This window comes from Pinus tabuliformis, chromosome Q (genome assembly GCF_031772625.1).
Source record: "Pinus tabuliformis cultivar Carrire ecotype Pingquan chromosome Q, CPIR1, whole genome shotgun sequence".
Classification (NCBI taxonomy): Eukaryota; Viridiplantae; Streptophyta; class Pinopsida; order Pinales; family Pinaceae; genus Pinus; species Pinus tabuliformis.
The window spans coordinates 269,052,317-269,075,561 of NC_142296.1; the positions used below are offsets into that span (position 1 = coordinate 269,052,317).

Here is a 23,245-nt window from a genome sequence, read left to right on the forward strand (position 1 = left end):
TCCATCGGACGATCGCACAACATCTGGCTAACAGTCTCATTTTTATCAATTATAAAGAAAATGCATCAAGCCATGGCTTAAAAAAAAATCTTGGAACCTAACCAGAACTTCCAAAATATTTAAAAAGGCAAATATCAGGCAACTGAAATTGCTGAAAAATGCCATGCATAAATTTTCGTCGTAGGTGATGCGCGTCCCTTAAAATTTTAGTTCTTGTTATCCGGATTTAATCTTCAGGGTAGTGCTATTAAATTTGACTTTTTATTTGTGATTTCATGTTCATTTTTCCTTACGACTTTGTTTACGTATCTATGATTTTCTTGGAAACATCACTTCCTCAATTTTGTGCAACCTTTAATTTACAAAGATTTGCGTGAAATAGTTTAAGAAATTTCACACAATTCATACTCTCCTTTAGGTCATCAACATTTTGTTTTGATTTATTCTCTGAAGAGATGCAGCCATGGCCACTAGCACCGTTAAACAGAAAAGTAATCTCGATGCCATGGTCGCTCCTCTTTTGCAGCACTACTTCCGCTTGTTAGCTGAGAACAAAGAACAATGAATATAGAACAATTATTTTCAAAATTAAATGGAACAAAACATGGTTATAACTGAAAAAGGAAAATAGAAAGAAACTCTACAAATATGTGGTTTTAAGTTATTTTGAGTTTGTAAACAAATCCTATTATTTTAGACAAGTTTGAAGTTCTATAAAGATTGAATTTCTATTGGTTGATTTCTTGCATGTTCATCCTTGATTTCCTCCGTAATTTGTTCATCTTTATTGCATTTCTCTTATGAGAGACCAACGGTTTAAATTTTAGAAGAAACTAGAAAGTCATTCCAATCATTTTTTTAAAATATCTATGCAAAAGACAATCAAAATCTCCCAAAGACTAGCAATCTCTTAGCTGTGTGATTTGCACTCACAATGCAATAACACAACAACAATGCAATCGAATCAAAACAGAGGAGACATTGGGTCTCTATCTGTTGGGTCCCTATAATACTAGTGATTACCCCATTACTATTGTAGTTATACCCATTATTTATATTGTTGTGCCCCTATTACCCCATATTGTTATTTCTGTGCCCCATAGAATCCCTCTATTGTTATTTTTGTGGCTTTATATTATTATTGTTAGGTCGGCTGGATTATATTGTGACTCCTTAGACTCCTATATATAGAAAGGAGGTTTTGTCATTTGTATCATCCAAGAATTGTTCATTTATGTAATGTAAAAGAGGTTGCCCCCTCGAAGAGGCTGAATTCTAAGGCGTGGATCTCTCTTTTCTATCTTTTTGTGAGCTGGTTTCATAACATTTGGTATCAGAGCTTTGGATTCTAGGGTTTCGCTGCTCCAAACAGGTCATCGTGGCATTTTCGCTATAACTTTTTTTCTGTGACGTTTCAGAAGTCGCAAAAAAAACCCATTTGAGAAGAAATCACGCTGAACCTTGGGTCCGAATTTCAGAGCTTTTTGCGCGATATTTGCGGAGATATGATCTGAGGAAGTTGGTCTTTTTGCAGACTCCTGAATTACATTCAAAACAGGTGACCTGGGGAAAATCGTCATAACTTTCTCTCTAGGGATCAGATTGAAATTTCGTAAAAAGGTACAGAAAGAGGACGGACTGTAGTTTCTTGTGTGTGTGTTTCAGATTCAAAGGTTGAAACAGTGACTCGTGGCACGTCGTACAAGTTCGCTCTACTGAACGAGTCTAAAAGCAAGTCACTGTGGGAGATTTCACATAACTCTTCCTTGGAGAATCCAATTTGGATAAGACTTGTGGCATTGGAAAGAGGACACAGAAGGCTACTACAGGTAGCAATTTCAGAATTGGATGATCCGAAATTACAGAGATACATCAGATTCAATATCAGGCTTCTATAAAGTGAAAAAAGGTGTGTAGTTTTTTTTTAAATTTTTGTGTAAGCTTGGTTTAACGGAATTCAAAGGGCATAGTAAAGCATTATTATCGGTAATTGATGCCCCGAGGAAAGAAAATGCAAACACCTAGTAAGGAACCTGAAAGCTCTAGCATGACTCATGAAGAAGAGGAAGAAATGCTACATGATATATCAAAATTACAAGAACAAGTGCAACAAATGTCACGCTCACAAAAGCTAACAGAAGCTAAGATAAGTGGCGTGGAATCTAAGATAAATGGCGTGGAATCTAAGATAAATGGCGTGGAATCTAAGATAAAGGGCATGGAAGCTAAGATGGAGGATTCGATGGCAGATTTGAAGATAGATTTGAAGACAGACATGGAAGAATTGAAGAAGTTGCTACAAGAAAGGGTCACTAATGGTGAAAAGGTAGTAAAGGAAACTCATGATGAGAACAAAAGAAATGTTAATCATGATTCCATAGACGCTAATGTTGGATCGAAGAATCACCATATTCCAAAAATCGATATGAGGAAGTTTGATGGCAAGGATCCCGCCACATGGATATTACAGATGGAGCAATTCTTCGATCTCAATAATGTGCAAAACACACAAAAGGTACGTATGGCAACTGTATATTTGGAACCAAATCAGTTTGTATGGTATCAATGGCTTTTCTCTCGTAAACAATTTATCACTTGGGCAATTTTTACGGAAGAATTGATAGCACATTATGAAGATACAAAAAGCAACACTTTTTTTAGCCAATTGATAAGTCTCAAACAAAAGGGTTCAATAATGGAGCACATTGAGGAGTTCCAAAAATTGAACATAAGGGTAAAAGATATTCCAGAGGAGCATAGGATTGATGTGTTCATAGGGTCTTTAAAGGATAATATCCAACATGATGTTCGCCTTTGGGAACCTGATTCATTAGAGAAGGCATTCAGGTTAGCAAGAAAAATGGAAAGCAAAATTATGGCAACCAGGAAGCATACCACTCACAACTATAAAGACGGAAGTGTTGTTGCCCCTAGTCTTCCACAACCTATAAGGTTGACACCACAACAATTGGAAGAAAAAAGAGCAAAAGGGCTTTGTTACAGTTGTGATAGCAAATACACTAAAGGTCATAAGTGTGCTGAGAAGAAATTATTCTACATAGATTGTGAAGAGGAAGAAGAAAAGGAGCAAGAAAGGTCAAAAGAAGAAGATATACTCCAGGAACAAAGCCTAGATGAAGAACAAATAAATCCGACCATATCTTGTAATGCATTGGCGGGAATTACCACTCCTCAAACCATCAAGATAGAAGGACAAATCAAGAAGAAAAAGGTAATAGTGTTGATTGATTCAGGAAGCACCCACAATTTTATTCATTGTAGGGTAGCAAAAGAATTGAATTGCTTCCTATATCCAGCACCAGAGTGTCAAGTGATGATTGCAAATGGAGGAACAATAAATTGCTCTGGAAAGTGCCATAATATCAAGCTATCCATGGGAGAATATGTATTGACTAGCCCAATGCTTTCCATTCCAATGGGAGGTGCTGATGTTGTACTAGGAGTCCAATGGCTACAATCCTTGGGTACAATAGCTTTTAATTTTCAAGAACTTTTCATCAAATTTTCTATGGAAGGAAAGGAAGTTGAATTAAGGGGTATTGCAGGGAAACCAGGAAAGATAATCAGCTCTAATGGCATGACAAAGCTTCTAAAAAAGGAGCAAAGAGGTGTAATTGCACAATTATGTTCGCTAGATGTTTCCACATTGGAATCATCTATTTCTCCAGATCTCCAAAAAGTCCTGGACAATCATTCCAAGGTATTTGAGACTCCCAAAGGTCTCCCACCTATGCGTGATCATGATCATGCTATTCATCTGATTCCAGGAAGTGTTCCTCCAAACATCAGGCCGTACAGATATCCCTATGTCCAAAAAAGTGAAATTGAACGTATGGTTGCAGAAATGCTAGAGGCTGGTATAATTCAACCAAGTCAAAGTTCTTTCTCAGCTCCAGTAGTATTGGTGCACAAGAAGGATGGATCATGGCGCATGTGTCCGGATTATAGGGAGCTCAACAAGCTCACTATTAAAGATAAGTTCCCCATTCCTGTTATTGATGAATTACTGGATGAATTGCATGGATCAATTTACTTCACCAAGTTGGATCTTCGTTCGGGATATCATCAAATCAGAATGAAGATTGAAGACATTCCGAAAACGGCATTTAGAACTCATGAGGGTCATTATGAATTTTTGGTCATGCCTTTTGGCCTTACCAATGCACCTTCAACATTTCAAGGTTTGATGAATTCAATTTTCAAACCATTCCTTAGAAAATTTGTGTTAGTATTTTTTGATGATATACTAATCTACAACAAGTCTTGGAAGGATCATGTTGAACATGTTGACAGGGTGCTACAACTATTGGAGGAGAAACAATTATATGCAAAAAGATCCAAATGTTTCTTTGGAGTCCAGGAGGTGGAATATTTGGGTCATATTGTATCTCATGAAGGAGTTAAGGTAGACCCTAGCAAAATTAAAGCCATTAAGGAATGGAAAATCCCCACATCCATAAAGCATCTGCGAGGATTTCTTGGGTTGACAGGGTATTATCGCAAGTTTGTTAAGAATTATGGGAGAATAGCAGCACCTCTAACAACATTATTGAAGAAAGATTCATTTTCATGGACTCCGGAAGCAACAAAGGCCTTTGAACATCTTAAAGAGGCAATGTGCCAAGCACCGGTCTTAGCTACACCGGACTTCACAAAAACCTTTATTGTGGAATGTGATGCTTCAGGAAATGGAATTGGTGCTGTTCTAATGCAAGATGAAAGACCCATTGCTTTTGAAAGTCGTCCAATCAAGGGAAAGTTTTTAAGCAAAGCTATTTATGAGAAGGAAATGTTGGCAATACTCCATGCACTTAAGAAATGGCGACCCTACCTAATGGGAAGACACTTCAAGGTAAAAACGGATCATGATAGCCTTAAATACTTTTTAGAACAAAGATTATCCTCTGAAGAGCAACAAAAGTGGGTCACAAAGATGTTGGGTTATGACTTTGAAATCATCTACAAAAAAGGGAAGCAAAATGTGGTGGCAGATGCACTCTCAAGAAAGGATGAGGATGTGGAAGCATTGTTGTGTGCCATTTCTATTATCCAACCAGATTGGATAAACGAAGCAAGGGAGGAATGGAAGAATGACGAAGAAGTGTGGGCACTTATTCGAAAGCTACAACAAGATTCCAGTACTTCTGATACATTTAGCTGGCAAAATGATTCGTTATGGTACAAAGATCGCTTATACCTCTGTAAGAATTCCCAGCTAAAACAAAAGATTCTTATGGAATTGCACACTTCTCCCTTAGGAGGGCACTCAGGATTTTTAAAAACTTACCACAGGGTTAAGAAGGAATTTTTTTGGGATGGCCTTAAATCAGATATTCAAAAGTTTGTGGCGGAATGTTTGGTTTGCCAGCAAAATAAAGTTGAAACAATTAAGACACCGGGTCTATTACAACCTTTATCCATTCCAAGCCAACGTTGGGAGGAGGTTTCAATGGATTTTATCACAGGTTTACCCAAGTCTGAGGGAAAGAGTGTCATCATGGTGGTAGTTGACAGACTTACCAAGTATGCACACTTTTGTGCATTATCACATCCATTTAAAGCCAGTACAGTTTCTACTGCATTTATGGAAACAGTTCAAAAGCTACATGGAAACCCAAAGATTATTGTAAGTGACAGAGATCCCATTTTCACTGGAAATTTTTGGACAGAATTATTTTCTTGTCTTGGTACTCAGTTAGCTCATAGCTCATCTTATCATCCTCAATCTGATGGGCAAACTGAGATAGTAAACAAATGTTTGGAAGGATATCTTCGTTGCTTTGTATCTGATAAACAGACACAATGGGTCAAATGGTTGCCTCTGGCTGAATGGTGGTATAACACTTCCTTCCATACAGCAACAAAAATGACCCCATTTATGGCACTTTATGGGTATCAACCACCATCCATCACATCATATTTAAGAGAAAATTCTAAGGTTCAGGCAGTGGAACATCACATCGAACATCAACAACAAGTCCTCCAACTCTTAAAGGATAACCTCGTGTTGGCACAAAATAGAATGAAACAACAGGCAGATCAACATCGCAGTGAAAGAAGTTTTGATGTAGGTGATTGGGTATTCCTACGGCTACAACCATATAAGCAAATGTCCCTAAAGCAAGCTAAGAAGGATAATAAATTATCACCAAAGTATTATGGTCCGTACAAGGTGTTGCAAAAGATTGGTACTATGGCATACAAATTGGAGCTTCCTGCAGCTTCTCGATTGCACCCAGTTTTCCATGTTTCATGTTTAAAGAAGGTTATAGGTGACAAGCTCCCAATTCAAACAATATTGCCAGAACTTGACGAGGAAGGAAAAATTATATTGGAACCGGAAGCAGTCACAGAAACAAGAACTCGACAGCTACGAAATCGATCAATTTCAGAGTATCTTATCAAGTGGAAGAACTTATCCGCTGAAGATTCCACATGGGAGGATGAGAATTTTATGCAGAAGTATCCAGAACTACTCAAGCGTTGAGGACAACACTTTTTTTGAAGGAGAGGGGCATGTTGGGTCCCTATAATACTAGTGATTACCCCATTACTATTGTAGTTATCAAGGATAATTTTAGGGGCGAATGTTCGCCCTTTGGCGAAATTAAGGGGTTTTAAATTTTTAGTGGGCGAATATTTTGTATCATAGTACATTTTTACAAATCACCTCAAATAGCCCACCTTATTTTAAGGGAGAGGGTAAAAAAGGTAAATTTAGCCCTTGAAATTAGGACTTACAACCTTCCATTCGCCCATTTTCAAGAATAGGTTTTATTTAAGTGAATCCATTCGCCCATTTTCAATAATAGGTTTTATTTAAGTGAATCCTATGGGCCAAATACCATATTTATAAAAGAGGTATGGTAAATTAATAAAAATATAAATAAATGAGAGGTATGGTAAATAAATAAAACATTTTTTATATTTACTCCATAAGTCACCTTATATACATGTAAGGGTGTAAACAAATAAAAATATAAGTAAGGTGGAGGTATGGTAAATAAATAAAACGTCTTTTTATACTTACTCAAAAGGTATGGTAAATAAATAAAAATATAAATAAACTAAATAAAACCTCTTTTTATATTTAGTCCATAACCCTCGTTCTATTTATGAAGGCTCAAGAAAGAGGTTTTATTTAAGTGAATCCTATGGGCCAAATACCATATTTGTAAAAGAGGTATGGTAAATTAATAAAAATATAAATAAACGAGAGGTATGGTAAACAAATAAAACATTTTTTTATATTTACTCCATAAGTCACCTTATATTTACGAACACTCAAAAAATGGGTTATATTTAGGTGAAACCTATGGCCAAAATACTATGGGACAAATACCATGGACTAGCTTGTTATTAATACCATGCAAAAAACCATTATTAACCCTAATATTAGAATTAATAAAAATAAAAATGGCACATGGTATTGACCCATGGTATTCACCAAAATGGCACATGGTATTGACCCATGGTATTCACCTAGAATGTAGCCTATTTAAATGGGGGAATTAAACCAGCATGTAGCCTATGCTAAGATTCACTAGGACTTTACAACGTTTTATTATTTAGTGAAAGACTCGCGAAGATCTTACAAGATTTTATAATTGAGTAAAATATTCGCCATGCCTGGTGAGAGATTCGCCAAAAAATTATATATACATATTATATTATTGATAAAATAGCCTTCCATTTTTCCTATATACCATGGAGATTCGCCCATTTATTATATTTATAAATTTAGGGGGGGTTTTTAAAATTTTCCCTGGTAGTTATACCCCTTATTTATATTGTTGTGCCCCTATTACCCCATATTGTTATTTCTGTGCCCCATAGAATCCCTCTATTGTTATTTTTGTGGCTTCATATTATTATTGTTAGGTCGGCTGGATTATATTGTGACTCCTTAGACTCCTATATATAGAAAGGAGGTTTTGTCATTTGTATCATCGAAGAATTGTTCATTTATGTAATGTAACGGAGGTTGCCCCTCGAAGAGGCTGAATTCTAAGGCATGTATCTCTCTTTTCTATCTTTTTCTGAGCTGGTTTCATAACACTATCTCAAATCAAGCAAAATGCAATACAATAACTTAAATTATAATTTTTTTGAAGGAGTGGTATAACTTAAACTATAATTACCATGTCCAACCTTCCAAAGAGCATACTGCTTTCTGAAATCTATCAAGGTGTGAAACTATGATATATATATCCAAAATCCAGATGCTAAATCTTGCACATTTATTTATCTTTCAAGTCAACAGGGAAAGAGAGCCACTGCCCATGGAAACATTGTGAAAGGAAGCTTCAATCTCAAGCAGATTGTAGTTTTCAAATAATAGGTGCATTAATTTGTATTCCAAATTTAATTTTATACTACTTATTTTCCACGATTTGAGGGGGTTCATGTGGTAAAATTTATTTCATTTCTCCAATTTCAAGGAACTTATGCAAAATTTATTGCTTAAGATAATACAGTTGAATGGACTCGGTCAAAACTTAAAAAATCCTTTTGTATGGCTCAAAAGTTTTCAGGAAGCCATTCAAAGAAAATAAGCATAGTCAATAACAAGAGTTTCATTAGTAATTCAACATACATTTTTTTTTAAGGATCCAATCCGATCATATCGATCTGAATGACCAACATTGTAAAAGGAAGCTTCAATCTCAAGCAGATTGTAGTTTTCAAATAATAAATGCATTAGTTTGTATTCCAAATTTAGTATTTTAGGATCCAACCCGATCATATCAATCTGAATGATCAACATGTGAAAGGAAGCTTCAATCTCAAGCAAATTGTAGTTTTCAAATAATAAATGCATTAGTTTGTATTCCAAATTTAATTTTATACTACTTATTTTCCACGGTTTGAGGCGGTTCATGTGGTAAAATTTATTTCATCTCTTCAATTTCAAGGAACTTATGCAGAATTTATTGCTTAAGATAATCCCGTTGAATGGACTCGGTCAAAATTTAAAAAATCCTTTTGTATGGCTCAAAAGTTTTTTAGGAAGCCATTCAAAGAAAATAAGCACAGTGAATAACAAGAGTTTCATTAGTTATTCAATATACAAATTTGTATGTTTCATTAGTTATTCAACATACAAATTTGTATGTTTCATTAGTTATTCAACGTACAAATTTGTATTTTAGGATCCAATCCGATCATATTGATTTGAATGACCAATAGAAAAACGCTTGCATAGGAAACTGAGACGAAAAAGATCATTTTATAATCAAAACTACTTAACATCTTTTGATGAATTGCAATAATGATATGAATCAAATCCTAATGCCTTACGGTGTTCCTTTGCAACATGTGGTACAAATCCAATCTAATGTTATTTTATTGTTTTACCATTCATGCGAAAATAATAAACTTTTTTCACCCACTTGATACATTCACATGGAAATAATTCAATAAATCATCTATTTATAAACTAATTTCATTAATTAAATTAAGAAACTATTATTTGTGAGTTACTTACCTACATTAGACCTTACAAATGCTAAGGCTATTGGAAACCTATATTAATTTTTTAATAGGCATTAATATTAATTTGTTTGTTATATTAAGATGTAGAATAGAACCTTTCATTATAGTTATACACTTTTGTCTTCTATACATAACAAGGAGAGTTGATAGTTTCACATAGAAACAATTCAATAATTCATTTATTTATAAACTAATTTCATTAATTGAATTAAGAAACTATTATTAATGAATTACTTATCTATAATAGACATCACTAATGCTAAGGCCATTGGAAACCTATATTAGGGCTTTAATAGGCATTAATATCAATTTGTTTGTTATATCACGATGTAGGATAGAACCTTTCATTTTAGTTGTACACATTTGTCTTCTATATATAATAAGGAGAGTTGTACCATTTTGTTATATATATATATATATATATAATAAGGATAACTAGTTTTATGATCATCATAATATGTCTTGTGTATTGAATTCATTGTAAAATGACTTTTCCTCTTTAAAGCAGATTGCATTTTTTGATTTCTTATCAATTTTAAGATGTATGGTTCATAACATTTGGTATCAAACTTTGCTATTTCAAATTAATCATTGGGAAATTTTTACTATAATATTTTCTCCAAAATAATTTAGACTATAAAATTTTAAAAAATTTGAATAAATATAATGAATTATTTTTGCTATAATGTTTTCTGTAAAATAATTTAAACTTTGAAATTTTAAAACATTTAAGTACATATAATGAAATACCTTAAATAAAAATTTCAAAAATAATATTTGAAAAATTAAACCGGAAAGAAGTTAATCCAATATCTCTTTTTACATTTAAAATGGAATTGTTTTTTCGCGGCTAGTCAATTCAGTGTATATATATATATATATATATATATATATATATAATTTATTAAAATGGTTATAAACCATTAAATTATACAAATTACCATACTAAAATTTATAAGCCCAACGCATCTACCCAGTTTTAACGAAAATTAACAAAAATGTCTCATAATCATATTAACAGAATTCTATTAGGGTATTATATGACTTCTGGAAATATGTGTAACTTTTGCCATCGTGGTACAACCATATGGCTTAGCAGGCATCTAGCTGCAGAATACAAGGTGATATCAAGACTACCTCTGCTGACTAATAAAAGGATACACATGCTATTACATAAAAAGATAGCATTATATTACAGAAGAAGATGACCGGATACTCCCTACGCTCAAGCAACCCAATTCATGAAAATACCAACTTATATCCAATCTCATAGCTCTGCGTGTAGATGCTCCAGTTGAATGCTGCTGGTATTTTGAGGATCATACCCTCCCACGTCATGAAATTTGAAAGATGAATAATCATCTACACTCTCACGGTGGTACGATTTAGAGACAGAGTATAACACTCTCTGCGTCAACATCCACATCACATTAACAAAACAATGCAACCCAAGAAGAATTGCTCCATTCACAGCCCTCGTCGCTATCGTCAGTCCATGGCTACGCCCCTCCACGACTGCATACCCGAAAAGCGAAACAATTATTCCGTTAATGATTAAGAAAAATATAAGCAGCACCAAGGCCGTTATCCTCTTTCCTTTAATGAGGTTGCTGCTCTTCACAATGGTAGCCAGGCCGTAGTATTTGTCCTCCAAAACAGATACGACGCTGGCGAGGTGACACACCATAGTTATGTAAGTGTGGGGACAGGCGACGATCACAATTACAAGGATTAAATTGAAAAAAAATAACCCCGATTTCAATTTATTGTCTACTTCTACTCCCAGAGAGGGACCGTAGAGGATGGTGGGGAAGGAATGGATGAGGAGAAGGCCACTGGCCAACATGGAGAGCATCATAAAGCCGAAGGAGATTACGTAAAACCAGAGGAATGTTAACATCAGGTGTTTCCACACCCGGGGAACATCGGTGCTCAAAACCCTCACGTTCGACACTTTCAATTCCTTGGTCTTGTCAGTGTACATGGCGGCTGTGTGTACACCATCCACAAAACTAAAAAGATGGCTATGTCCGCTGGTAGGACCCCAACAAGTTCTCTCCATTCCAAGCCCAATCGATGCCAAGTCGTTTCACCGGGGCGGAGGACGGCATCGAATTGCTTTTGCTAGATTTTAAGGAGAATAGGGCCAAGGATGAAGTTCTGCCTCAAACTTGCAAAAGTGAGGGGGAGGAGTAGGGCGAGAGCGAAAGACCACAGGAGTTTACTATGGGAGGAGCGGAATAGGATGTTGAAGGCCTCTCCCATGATGCGCAAGGCGCCAAGTAAGTGGAGTTGCTCTGCGACCTCTTTCTCCATTTTTCAGGGACCTAAAACTTTCCTCTTCTGCTTCTTTACAGGCAATTAAAAAATCTTGTGTGCGTGGCATAATGGTGGGATTGTTATTATTATATACTACAGATGTTGTTTTAAAGATGCAGGAATGGCTAGACTTGGTCAAGCGAGTTCGCATTCAAACAAGATAACGAATGTATTAGCACGACCCATTCATTGACACTCTGTTCATTGACCTTCAATGTCCAATGATCGTTTGGGCAAGTACATTCAATGTTGCACGATCCTTTGGGCAAGTACAAGAGCTCATCGTGCCAAAATAATGACATGGATGGTGACGAGTGAACATTCGTGAGAGCTACTTGCATAGCACGCTCAAAATGTCAACCACAGGTCGTAAGTTATTTACACATGAATTATAAAATTTCTCAATACTTCAACTTGGAGCTTGCGTTTGTCATCCCATCATGGAAACAAAAACCAGGTAAATAGAAATGTGTAATCCAACATAAAAACAAAAGTTTACGACATAGCGGAATATGTCAATTATACACCTAATGTATAATAAATAATATTATTTTAATTATGATATTCTTAAACAAATATATATATATATATATATATATATATATATATATTTATTTTTATTTATTAATATTTTATTGGTTTATTAAAATAGAATAATTATGATAAACATGTTTTATATTTGACTCTCGGCTCAGGAATTTTAATTCTTTATAAATGAAAAAATGTGTGTGTTGATATGAGATCAACAACAAATCATATCTCAATTCTAGAGAGCAGAGATATAACAACAAATAATTGGAGAATAGAAATCTCACTTAATATTGCATAATAGATCTTGGCCTTGGCTTCCTGTTGTGGCCACAACCACCACCCTATTAAAACCTACTCTGGTAGCAAATTTGAATGGGTCCCTTAAAAGTTTGATCTTTCATTTCTCTGAATGATAACTCTCCGAATCATCTACTTTTGTCCCAAGGATTTCAACTCTCTACCGAGTCAAATCTTCAATTCTTAATGGCTAAGACGCCCCTGAATAAATCTCTGTGGCATGATCCATTTATAACCCGGTCTAGTCCTTCATTCATATCCTTCATCGGGACTTTTTCAACCCTCATAAACCTTCATGGTGCTCTATGCCCACGCATATAACCAACCCTCACTCTCTATTATGGTTGTATTTGGATTCAACCCACAAAACCTTCTATTGCATCTTTATTCCTATTATAACTCTTTTATAATAGAAATGCTTTGCAAAGCATGCATGACTTAACATCTCTGCACTTCCTCGGTCTTTACACATCCTCCTTGCATACTTTTATCGTATATCATAGGTCGTATTGATCAAGGGCAAGGCCTATCTCTCATGAATAAATGCGATGTGATCAGGCCTCCAATCTCAAATTGCAATCGCACTTTGCTAAGACCCAAAGCCCAAGATTCAAAAATTCCGCGATATGGCGAACCCGCCAGGATCATTAACCACAATATATATATTTTCGGGTCCGGTCCCCCTAATCAAAAGTCGCAATCGTCGGAGCCAAAGGCTTATGCATAAGGCACAGTGTGATATACCGGGCCCACTGGGACTGTTAAATGCGACATATATATCTTTAAGGTCCGACCTAATCGCATATCGCAATCGGTAGAGCCCAAGGCTTATACATAAGGTGCGATGCGATATACCAGACCCACTGGGACTATTAAATGTAGCATATATATTTTTTGGGTCTGGCAATCGCTAATTGCAATCGGCAGTCGATGAAAGTGAAGCCCATGCAATATGCGAAGGGGCGATGAGCGGACCCGACGATAATTATACGTCCAGGTGTATAGTATTTGAAGTCCAGCCTTATGGTTCGGCTGCAGGTTTTCCCGTGTATTCCGATAAAATGTTGTGGTCCGGGTTTTCAAAGGAAAATCTGATAGGGGTGATGTTGCATGTGATTGCCCGCTGCAGTGAGTGATTGCGACATGATCGCATCACAACCTTGGCTGAACTAGGGGCCGATTCTTTCACATTTGTTCCTTGTGATTTTATAAACGTTTTAATGAAGGCAAGATTTGTGTTTTTAGGCATTTCTATCATATTTTCATAAGCATAGCTGATGTTGGTTATTTCTGCAGGCGAGGACCAAGAGAAGGAAAGCAAAGTCAAAGAATGGATGCATACGAATCAAGAATGGCTTCGGATAAAAGATGCATGAGCGGATCCGAAGAGTTTATATATGCAGGTGTGTTCTATTTAAAGATCTGGCTTTAGGCATTGGCGGTTAGGTTTCCATGTGTTACCTGTGCGTTCCGAAGGTTATGCAGTCTCGGGCCTTATCATGAAGAAATGACACGCATACCTCCTCCTTTGAATCGACATCTATTAATTTCCCCACGAAATGAAATGCTCCAGTAGATGTGGCCTTTACGCGTCAACCGCTTCACAGATCGATTCTATGCATGTATATTTTAATTTGTATATTGAAAAGAGGAGGGAGGTGGAAAGGCGAGGAGAATATGGAGGGCTAGTCCTTGTTGTATAAGTATTACCTCCAGAGATAGAGGGAGGACTTTTTTTGGGCAGAACAACTTTCATTTATTGTGCTAATAAAGAAGACTATTTGGTTCAAGAAGAAGCATTTTTTCAGATTCATTTTTCTTTTTCTATTATGCTTGGAATTAGGGTGTTGTGATTGGCATGAAGATATATATGCTTTGCTTTTGTGCACATTGATAACAGACAGTTCGTGACTAGTCTTGGTTATTCAAATATAATTTGTTTCCATGGTCAATTCATGAGCGGTCTCTGATTCGAAACATTGTAAAACATCAGTTGCAAGTTTTATTTGAATGGAAAGGAATGTGTATTCCTGTATGATTAATTTGATTGCAATTAAGATTTAATGCAACCTTGTTCATCTGTTAACTAGTAATTGATTCATTAGGACTTCGAATCTATATATGATGTTTAATCTCTTTTTTGTTATGCTCCTGCAGGATAGATTAAAATAGTTAGGACTAGCATAAGTAGTTAGAATTAGTATAGATAGGATCTGATACATATAGGTTAGCTGTTTCTTTTGTTGATTTAATGGAAGTCTTCCTCCAGGGAACAATCTCTCAACAAGTATAATAGTTTATGGGGTCCTTTAAAGCTTATCGAAACTAGCCATTCCAAACGAAAGTATATCTAATTGGGGTCTATGAACGGGTTAGTTCCCCTTCTGTTGGCACAACGAACATTTGTCGTGTCAACAAATTGGTGCTATAAGGAGGGCCTGAACTACCGTCCATATATTTTTATGATTTCATCTATAAATGTCGTGCATGGATTCGAAAATATTAATGCATGGATCATAAAGGTCGAAAAGATCCTTCCTCCCATTTGGAAAAGCGTCATTTTGAAGAGACAGAGATCCATCTAAGTCTCATGTTTGGGTCACCCAAGGAAGAGAGACTGTGGGATTACCCTATCACTCGGGAACAACCAGTCAAATTACTTACTCGTGCTTACGCTCGTTCCCTATCACAACTTCCCATCTTTCAGTATTTACTGCCGACAGCTAAAAGAAAGCCAAGAATCAATCACATAAACGAAAATACATCTACAACCCCTTCTCTTGAAGATATTGTGCTAGAGTCTTTCTAAAGTATAAACACTCCTTGAGAAGAAATTCCTGAGGATCCACTCTCTGAAGGTAATTCTTGGCCCAATTTTGGAAATCCTAATAAAGAACGCCTAGAGGAGACCCTCAACCAAAACTTCCCAAATCATACTATGGCTAAAGTTCCTCCTCTAGGTGGGAATCAGCCTCCACCGCCTCCTCTAGTTGGGAATCAACCCCCACCTCCTCCGGGAGCACTCCCTCCCTGTCTTGCACAAGATGCCATAGCGGTACCTAGGCAGCAACTTGCCTTACCCAATAATGCAGAAAGAGTATTGCCTAAATTCAACCGTGAGCGGGGAGACACTGCTGATAAGCATATTCACTCCTTCCTAGCTATGCGCATGATGGGGGCAGCTGATGAGGATGTGATATGTGCTTGTTCCCTTTTACTCTGATTGGCATGGCTTCCACATGGTACTTTAGCTTGAGAATAGGATCCATCACCTCATGGGGTGCCTTTTAGCAAGCCTTCTTAGACAAGTTTTGCGATGGAAAAACACCTGCAGCCTTAGTTTTAGAACTATCCCATTTAAAAATGGAAGCCAAAGAAAAGGTCAAGGATTTTAACATCCAGTTCAACAGAATCCCGGCTAATGCTAGACCTACTGATGAGGTGCTCATGGAATTCTATATCACTGCTCTCCGTGTCCCTACCACGATGTGGGTCAAGAGAAGTAACACACAAACCTTACAAGATGTTATCGATGAAGCAATAAAAGTTGAGAATGAAATGATCAGTCTCACAACATGTCATCATACAACTGAAGGAAAGAAAGCTTCTCAGTCATCCATGAAGAATAATGGGAGTGATAACAAAGTGGCCAAGATCAAAGAAAAGGACACTACAGATGTGGAAGGTTTGCATCAAATCATTAATAAACTGATGAACACAGTCATAGATATGAAAAGGAATTCTGGAGAGACTACAAGTGGGAATGGAGGAGATTGTAACAATAGAAAATCTTTCAATCCTTTCTATCGTAAGAAGCCAGAAGGTGGTCATGGTCAACTTTCATTTCCTACTCCACCCAATGAAGGGAATTTAAATATGGAAGAGTTGTCTCTTATCGGATCGCTACTTAACAACGAAGAACCTATAGTGGAGCTAGAGCCAGAACATGAAAATGAGGAAGAATACCAAGTAGAAGAGCCCTTGGATGAAGAATCTCAAATCAATGTATTGTGGTATTTCTATCCAAATGAGAACGAAAATGACGAAGGAGATAGTACTGCAGAAATCCACACTAATGAAATCCACACAAGAATTAAAGGACCACTTGCGGGCATGATGAAGCTTGTAGACCAGACAAAGAAAGATATTCATGCTTTGAAGGCATCCGCTCCTAAAGTTCCTGTTGAGAAGGGTTGACTTAGTGGTGATTCCAAGAGTACTCCAGTTGCAAACTATCCAGAGAAAGGTAATACATCTCCAACTGCAACAATGGCGACTCAAAATGGTAAACTCCCACCTATGAATGGAAAAATCGGTATGTTTACTCTGCCCTATGCTATTTATAACATTGATTACAACATTGTGGATGATCTTAAGAAATCTCGAGCTAATATCACATACGTTGATTTGCTAAAATTAACGTAGAAAAGAGATCTGCTCTTGAAAGTTATGAATGAACAGAATTGCAAATCTCCCAACATTCCGAGTAGCCAAACCAAGAAGTCAACATCTAGACCTGTTAGTACCTCCAGTACAGCCCAAACACCATTAGCTATGGAAGCCACTTTGTCAAAAATGAATCGAACCCCCCAAGATGTCAGTGCGACCATGATAGGAAGGAAATTAAAATCCATGACTTCACCTTTCCTCATCACATTTGAAATCTTCAAGATGAACGTACACAATTTCTTGGTAGATTCTGGTGCCTTGTCCACTGTTATGCCTTACACTATTGCTAAAAGACTTCATGCAATACCCAAGAAAACTGGAACTAGAATTACGCAATTGGACAGAACGAATGTGAAACTAATTGGGGAATTGAAAGATGTGTTGATTCGGATGGCTACCAACCACAGTACTCACAAGTCATTGACATAGTGGTAGTCGACATACACAAGGCTTATGGAATGCTTCTTAGTAGGGATTGGTCAGCAAAACTGAATGGATATTTCTCAACTGATTCGTCCCATCTCTTGTTGCCTCAGAAGGGAAAAGGTGATATGCTGAGAGTTGATCGAGAAAGATACATGAAGTATGTGGTGACAGAACTAAACGACCCCAATGAAGCTGTAATGTTTACCAACTCTATCGTTGGGAATTATATTTTTGACATTTGTGTCATGGAAACTTATTTTCGAGAATTCCATGTAGAGGTAGTTGAAGAAACTATAATAAACACACAGTTGGAAGATCTCCCCTGCAATCCAACTGATGAATTATATTGTATTATAGTAGATGATAGGACTAATTTCGTAGAAAGTAGTTCAATTGATGTAACATTAGATTCTATATTTTGGACACTCTATTTTGATGGCTCTAACTGCCTTGAAGGTGCAGGTGCTGGGAGCATTCTCATTGACCCGCAAGGGAACCAACATCTGATGGCCAGCTGGTTGGAGTTCACGTGCACCAACAACATGGCAGAATACGAAGGTTTGTTGCAAGGCCTGATAAAAGCCATTGATATGAAGGTAAAAAATCTTAAAGATTTTGGTGACTCACAGATAATTGTGGACCAGGTAAGGAAAAGGATCACTGCAATTCGCCGAACCTGGTAAGATACCAACATGAGGTATGGAGCTTAATTGACAATTTTGATTCTTTTAATATCACATACATACCTCGAGGGAAAAACCAAGATGCCGATTTGATGGCTGGTATCGCTGCAAAACTTTTCCCTGATCTTAGATTAAACAAGAATAAATGTTATGTTCAATTGATTTTCAGACCATCCGTGCTTGATAGCATCTCAAATTGGTAGGTATTCGAAGATGACGAGCAAATCCTTGAGTTCCTACACTGCGAGAAGACATTAAAAAATGCACTCATTGATGAAAAAGAGCATGACAGGCTTATGAATGAGAATGAAGATGAGGGAAAAGATCAGTCCAATATAATTCCCAAGTCAGTTGTCAAGATGGAGCACTTGTATGACCTGCATGATAAATTTAAGAAGCCGACTAACTGCAAAATGCATAGCTCATCCATGAAGTATGAGTCAGTCAACCTTGGAACCGAAAAAGACCCAAAAAATGTCAATTTGGGTTCAGGATGCTCTCCACAAGAAAGGGTTGTGTTTGTTAAGCTGTTTAAAGAATACAAGGACGTCTTTGCATGGACATATGATGACTTAAAAACATTCGACATTGGTGTTATGCAGCATGTAATCCCTTTGGAAAAGGATGTTAAGCCCTACCAGCAAAAGCTTTGTAAGATGCATCCAAGCTTGGAACCATTGATGAAGAAAGAATTAAACAAAATGATGGATTCTAAAATCATTTTTCTGGTCAGGCACACCTGCTGGGTAGCCAATCTCGTGCTAGTAAGAAAGAAAAATGGAGACATCAGGCTATGTATCGATTTAAAAAACCGGAACAAAGCATCGTAGAAAGATAACTATCATGTCCCTTCTATGGAACACATTATTCGGTGTGTCTCTGGGTCTGAAATGTTGTCCCTATTAGATGGGTTTTCAAGATATAATCAAGTGTTGGTATTGAATGTGGATTAGCTTAAGACAACCTTCAATACTAAATGGGGCACTTATGCATATCGTAAAATGCCTTTTGGACTTATTAATTCGAGCACCACATTCCAGAGAGCTATGGACATAACTTTCCGAGGATTGATTAACAGATCGGTAGTAGTGTACAGGGATGACATTACTGTGTATTTGTAACACAAAAGGGATCATATTTATCACTTGAAATAGATTTTTGAAATATGCCGAAGGTACGAAATATCGTTGAATCCCAAGAAGAGAATTGTCATAGTTACAGAAGGGAAGCTACTAGGTTATATCCTCTGTAAAGAAGGGATTGTTATTAATCCTGAAAGAATAGAGACCATCATGAGAATACAACCCGCTGCAAATAAAAGGGCAATGTAATCTTTCTACGGGAAGATTAATTTCGTTAGGAAATTTGTTTCAAGTTTTGCAAAAATAGTGCGTCCCATGCAGCTAATGATGAAGAAATACGTTGTGTATAGGTGGAGGGATGAAGCTAAGAAATCATTTCAGTGAATTCAAGAGGCCATCACAGAAGCTCCTGTACACTTTCACTTCTAATGTTTCATATGTTGCAATCCTCACCCAAAAAAATGATGATGGAAATGAAGTCCCTAATTCTTATATGAGTTCTAATCTTTAGGGAGCAGAACTGAACTACCCAGATGTGGAGAAACGAGGTTTTGCAGTTTTTAAAGCCGTGAAACATTTCCACCCTTATTTATTAAAGGCCAGGACTAAGATCCCTCTTTAGGGGAGAGTGAGATGGGGGAACGGAGAGGGAATTGTATAACCATTCTTCAAGAATACGACCTTGAGATTAAGCCGGCGAAGATAGTTCGAGGGCAGGGATTGTGTGAACTCGCGGTAGAAGCATTGGCGGATAAAGAAGGGGTGTCTGTAGAACCAAAAGAACAGAGCATACAGAATGCACAAGTATAATTCAAGGAGGGGACCCTATGGATTAATGAGACGCTGATGTGTGAGCACGAAACGTTGGAAGTCCCTTTGGACCCTGAGTCGTGGTATTACAACATACACTTTTATTTAACACAGGGATCATGTCCTGAGCACATGGATGCATCACGAAGGAGAGTGCTCAGATTGAAATCCAATCAATATCACTTTTCCAATGACACATTATACATGAAAAATTATGATTGACTTTGGCTGAGGTGTTTGGAAAAGGATGATGCCGATCATGTCTTGAAAGAAATGCACGAATGCCTAGCAGGTGGTCACTATGGAGGAGAGACCACTGCTCACTAAATATTAAGAGTTAGATATTATTAGCCCACAGTGTTCAGAGACCCGCATGCCTACACTCGGAAATGCAAGGTATGTCAAATTACTGTGAGACGAGAAAGAAAGCCAGCCATTCCCCTCAGGCTCGTTATGATTTATCATCTGTTCCAGTAATGGGGCCTCGATGTCATAGGTGAGATCACTTTGAACTCTTCACAGCAGCATAAGTATATATTCATGGCAACTGACTACTTCACCATATGGACCGAAGCCATCCCGCTTCGGAAGGTTAATGAAGACAAGATAATATATTTTATTTTGAAATTTATTATTAACAGGTTCGGCATCCCTAACGCTCTCATATTTGATAATGCTTCTTACATTTCATCACTAAAATTGATTGAATTTACCATCGATAAATCAATTTGCATAAGGTATGCACCAAACTATTACCCCCAGGGAAATGGAGTTGCAAAGTCCTCAAATAAAAACGTCATCAGCATAATCCGTAGATCTGTCGCCGACAACTAGAGGAACTGGCACAACGCTCTAACAAACGCCCTTTGGGCTGACAGGGTCACCTCAAAAGTAGCATTAGGAAACTCCCCATACTTCCTCGTCTATGGACAGGAAGCCATCTTGCCTCCTAACATTACCCTTCCCTCTTTACAGCTCTCCCAAGCTTCGAGAGGGACCCATTCAGCCTTACTTCAAAAAAGAATCAACCAACTGGTGAGGTTGGAGGAATTGAGAGATAAAGCCAGAAATAAATTTAGAAATCACCAAATGATTGCGAAGAGATGGTTTGATCGCCATCTGGAAGGAGAAAAAGATTACCAAGTAGGAGAGCTAGTCCTAAAATGGGACAAGTTGAGTGAGCCATAAGGTAAGCACACGAAATTCCAACACTTATGGCTGGGCCCTTTCCAAGTTGAGGAAAAAATTGGTCAGGGAACATACGGATTGAAAACTTTACAGGAAGAAACTGAAAAACTCCCTGTTAATGGCCAAAATATTAAGAGATACTTCTAGTAACCACCACATGGTGGTTACCTCCTGAGTAGGTTAGGATTAATTTTTATTTTTTCTGTTAGCTTAGTTATATTTTCGTCCTATCCGTTCTTGTTTATTCTGCAAAGTTTATTTTCCTTCTGTTTTGAATTTCAGTCCTTTTTAGTCAATTGATTCTAGTCCTTCAATCTTGTCTTCACCTTTATAACTCTCTTCAGATTTCCATTCGCCACCTTCAGATTCTTTCCTCCCTCATTAACTTGCTTATGAGTCTGCCAATCCTCAATTCATCGTTACCTTGCAAATCAAGCAAACTTTCAATGAACCTATGAGAACTGGAAAATCAACGATGGAATTTAAATCGAAGCCACTGATTAGCATTTGTTGGCAACTAGGTAGGATATGTTGATAACCTGGATACCTGGAGCATGTAGGGGAATCTTTATAAAACAAAAAAATGTGTAATCACAGCTGGATTGGCATTGCGGAATAAAACATTTTTAAAATACCACTAAGACCTAGCCTATACTTGCCTATAAGGTTTGCAGTTATTCGCCATTGGTCCCATCTACTACACTAATTTTCCATTACCTGTCATCTACATGTAAACCCCCTTTCATGGGCTAAGCTCACTATCATATATCCTGTGGCAAATCCAATTGTGCTATAGTCCTTGTGCCTAAAACTAGAAGGACTTATTTAAAAGAAAATGAAATGTCGAGTCCTTTTGCTAATCTGGAAGGACAAGTTCTTTGCGAAGCCAATTAGAGTAAGGAATGTTGTTGGACTCAAAGTATCGGTTGACACAGCAAGCCCAACCTTGCTTAAGCGGTTTAAAAATATGGCATGATCCATGACTGCGCCCCATTCAATCATACGAAAATATAGCACTAAAATTCTTACATAAAGTGCAGATAAACATATCTACATCAAGTTTGATGAGCGATAGAGAGCTGAGGTACACACCTAAACAGGTATTGACAGATCGGTGATGGCCTCGAAAGGATTTTTGAAAGTAGAAAATAGGTAAAGGAAGGTCAATAAATCCCATAATACGACCATTGGAGAATGCCTGTCAAAACCCTATCAGTAAGTAGGAGCTATTTGTCTTTATCCCACCTAAAGCTATTAATGCTGAAATGGAACCCATGCCTGTCCATATATACAGTTTGCATTTCAAGTTTATCTTAACACCGTGATGTTCTATTGATCCAAGGTTTATTTGGAAAGAGAGATTTTGTTTCACCCAGCAGTTCACCATTTGTTGTGGCCACAACCACCACCCTATTAAAACCTGCTCTGGTAGCAAATTTGAATGGGTCCCCTAGAAGTTTGATCTTTCATTTCTTCGAATGATAACTCTCCAAATGATCTATTTTTATCCCAAGGATTTTAACTCTCTACCAAGTCAAATCTTCAATTCTTAATGGCTAAGACCCCCATGAATAAATCTCTGCAGCATGATCCATTTATAACCCAACCTAGTCCTTCATTCATATCCTTCATCGGGACATTTTCAATCCTCATAAACCTTCATGGTGCTCTATGCCCACGCATATAACCAACCCCCACTCTCTATTATGGTTGTATTTGGATTCGACCCACAAAACCTTCTATCACATCTTTATTCTGATTATAACTCTTTTATAATAGAAATTCTTTGCAAAGCATGCATGACTTAACATCTCCACACTTCCTCGATTGTTACACATACTCCTTACATACCTTTATCGTATATTGCAGGTTGCATTGATCAAGGGCAAGGCCTATCTCTCATGAATAAATTCCATGCGATCAGGCCTCCAATCGAAAATCGCA

General features: G+C 37.1%; 1 protein-coding gene across 1 annotated transcript; it reads right to left on the reverse strand.

The window, feature by feature from the left end:
- Positions 1-10,783: 10,783 nt before the first annotated feature.
- On the reverse strand, positions 10,784-11,578 carry LOC149219222 (uncharacterized). The gene has a single exon (XM_089386750.1). It carries the CDS (start codon positions 11,576-11,578, stop codon positions 10,784-10,786), a length of 795 nt encoding a protein of 264 aa, XP_089242876.1.
- Between the last annotated feature and the right edge of the window lie 11,667 nt (positions 11,579-23,245).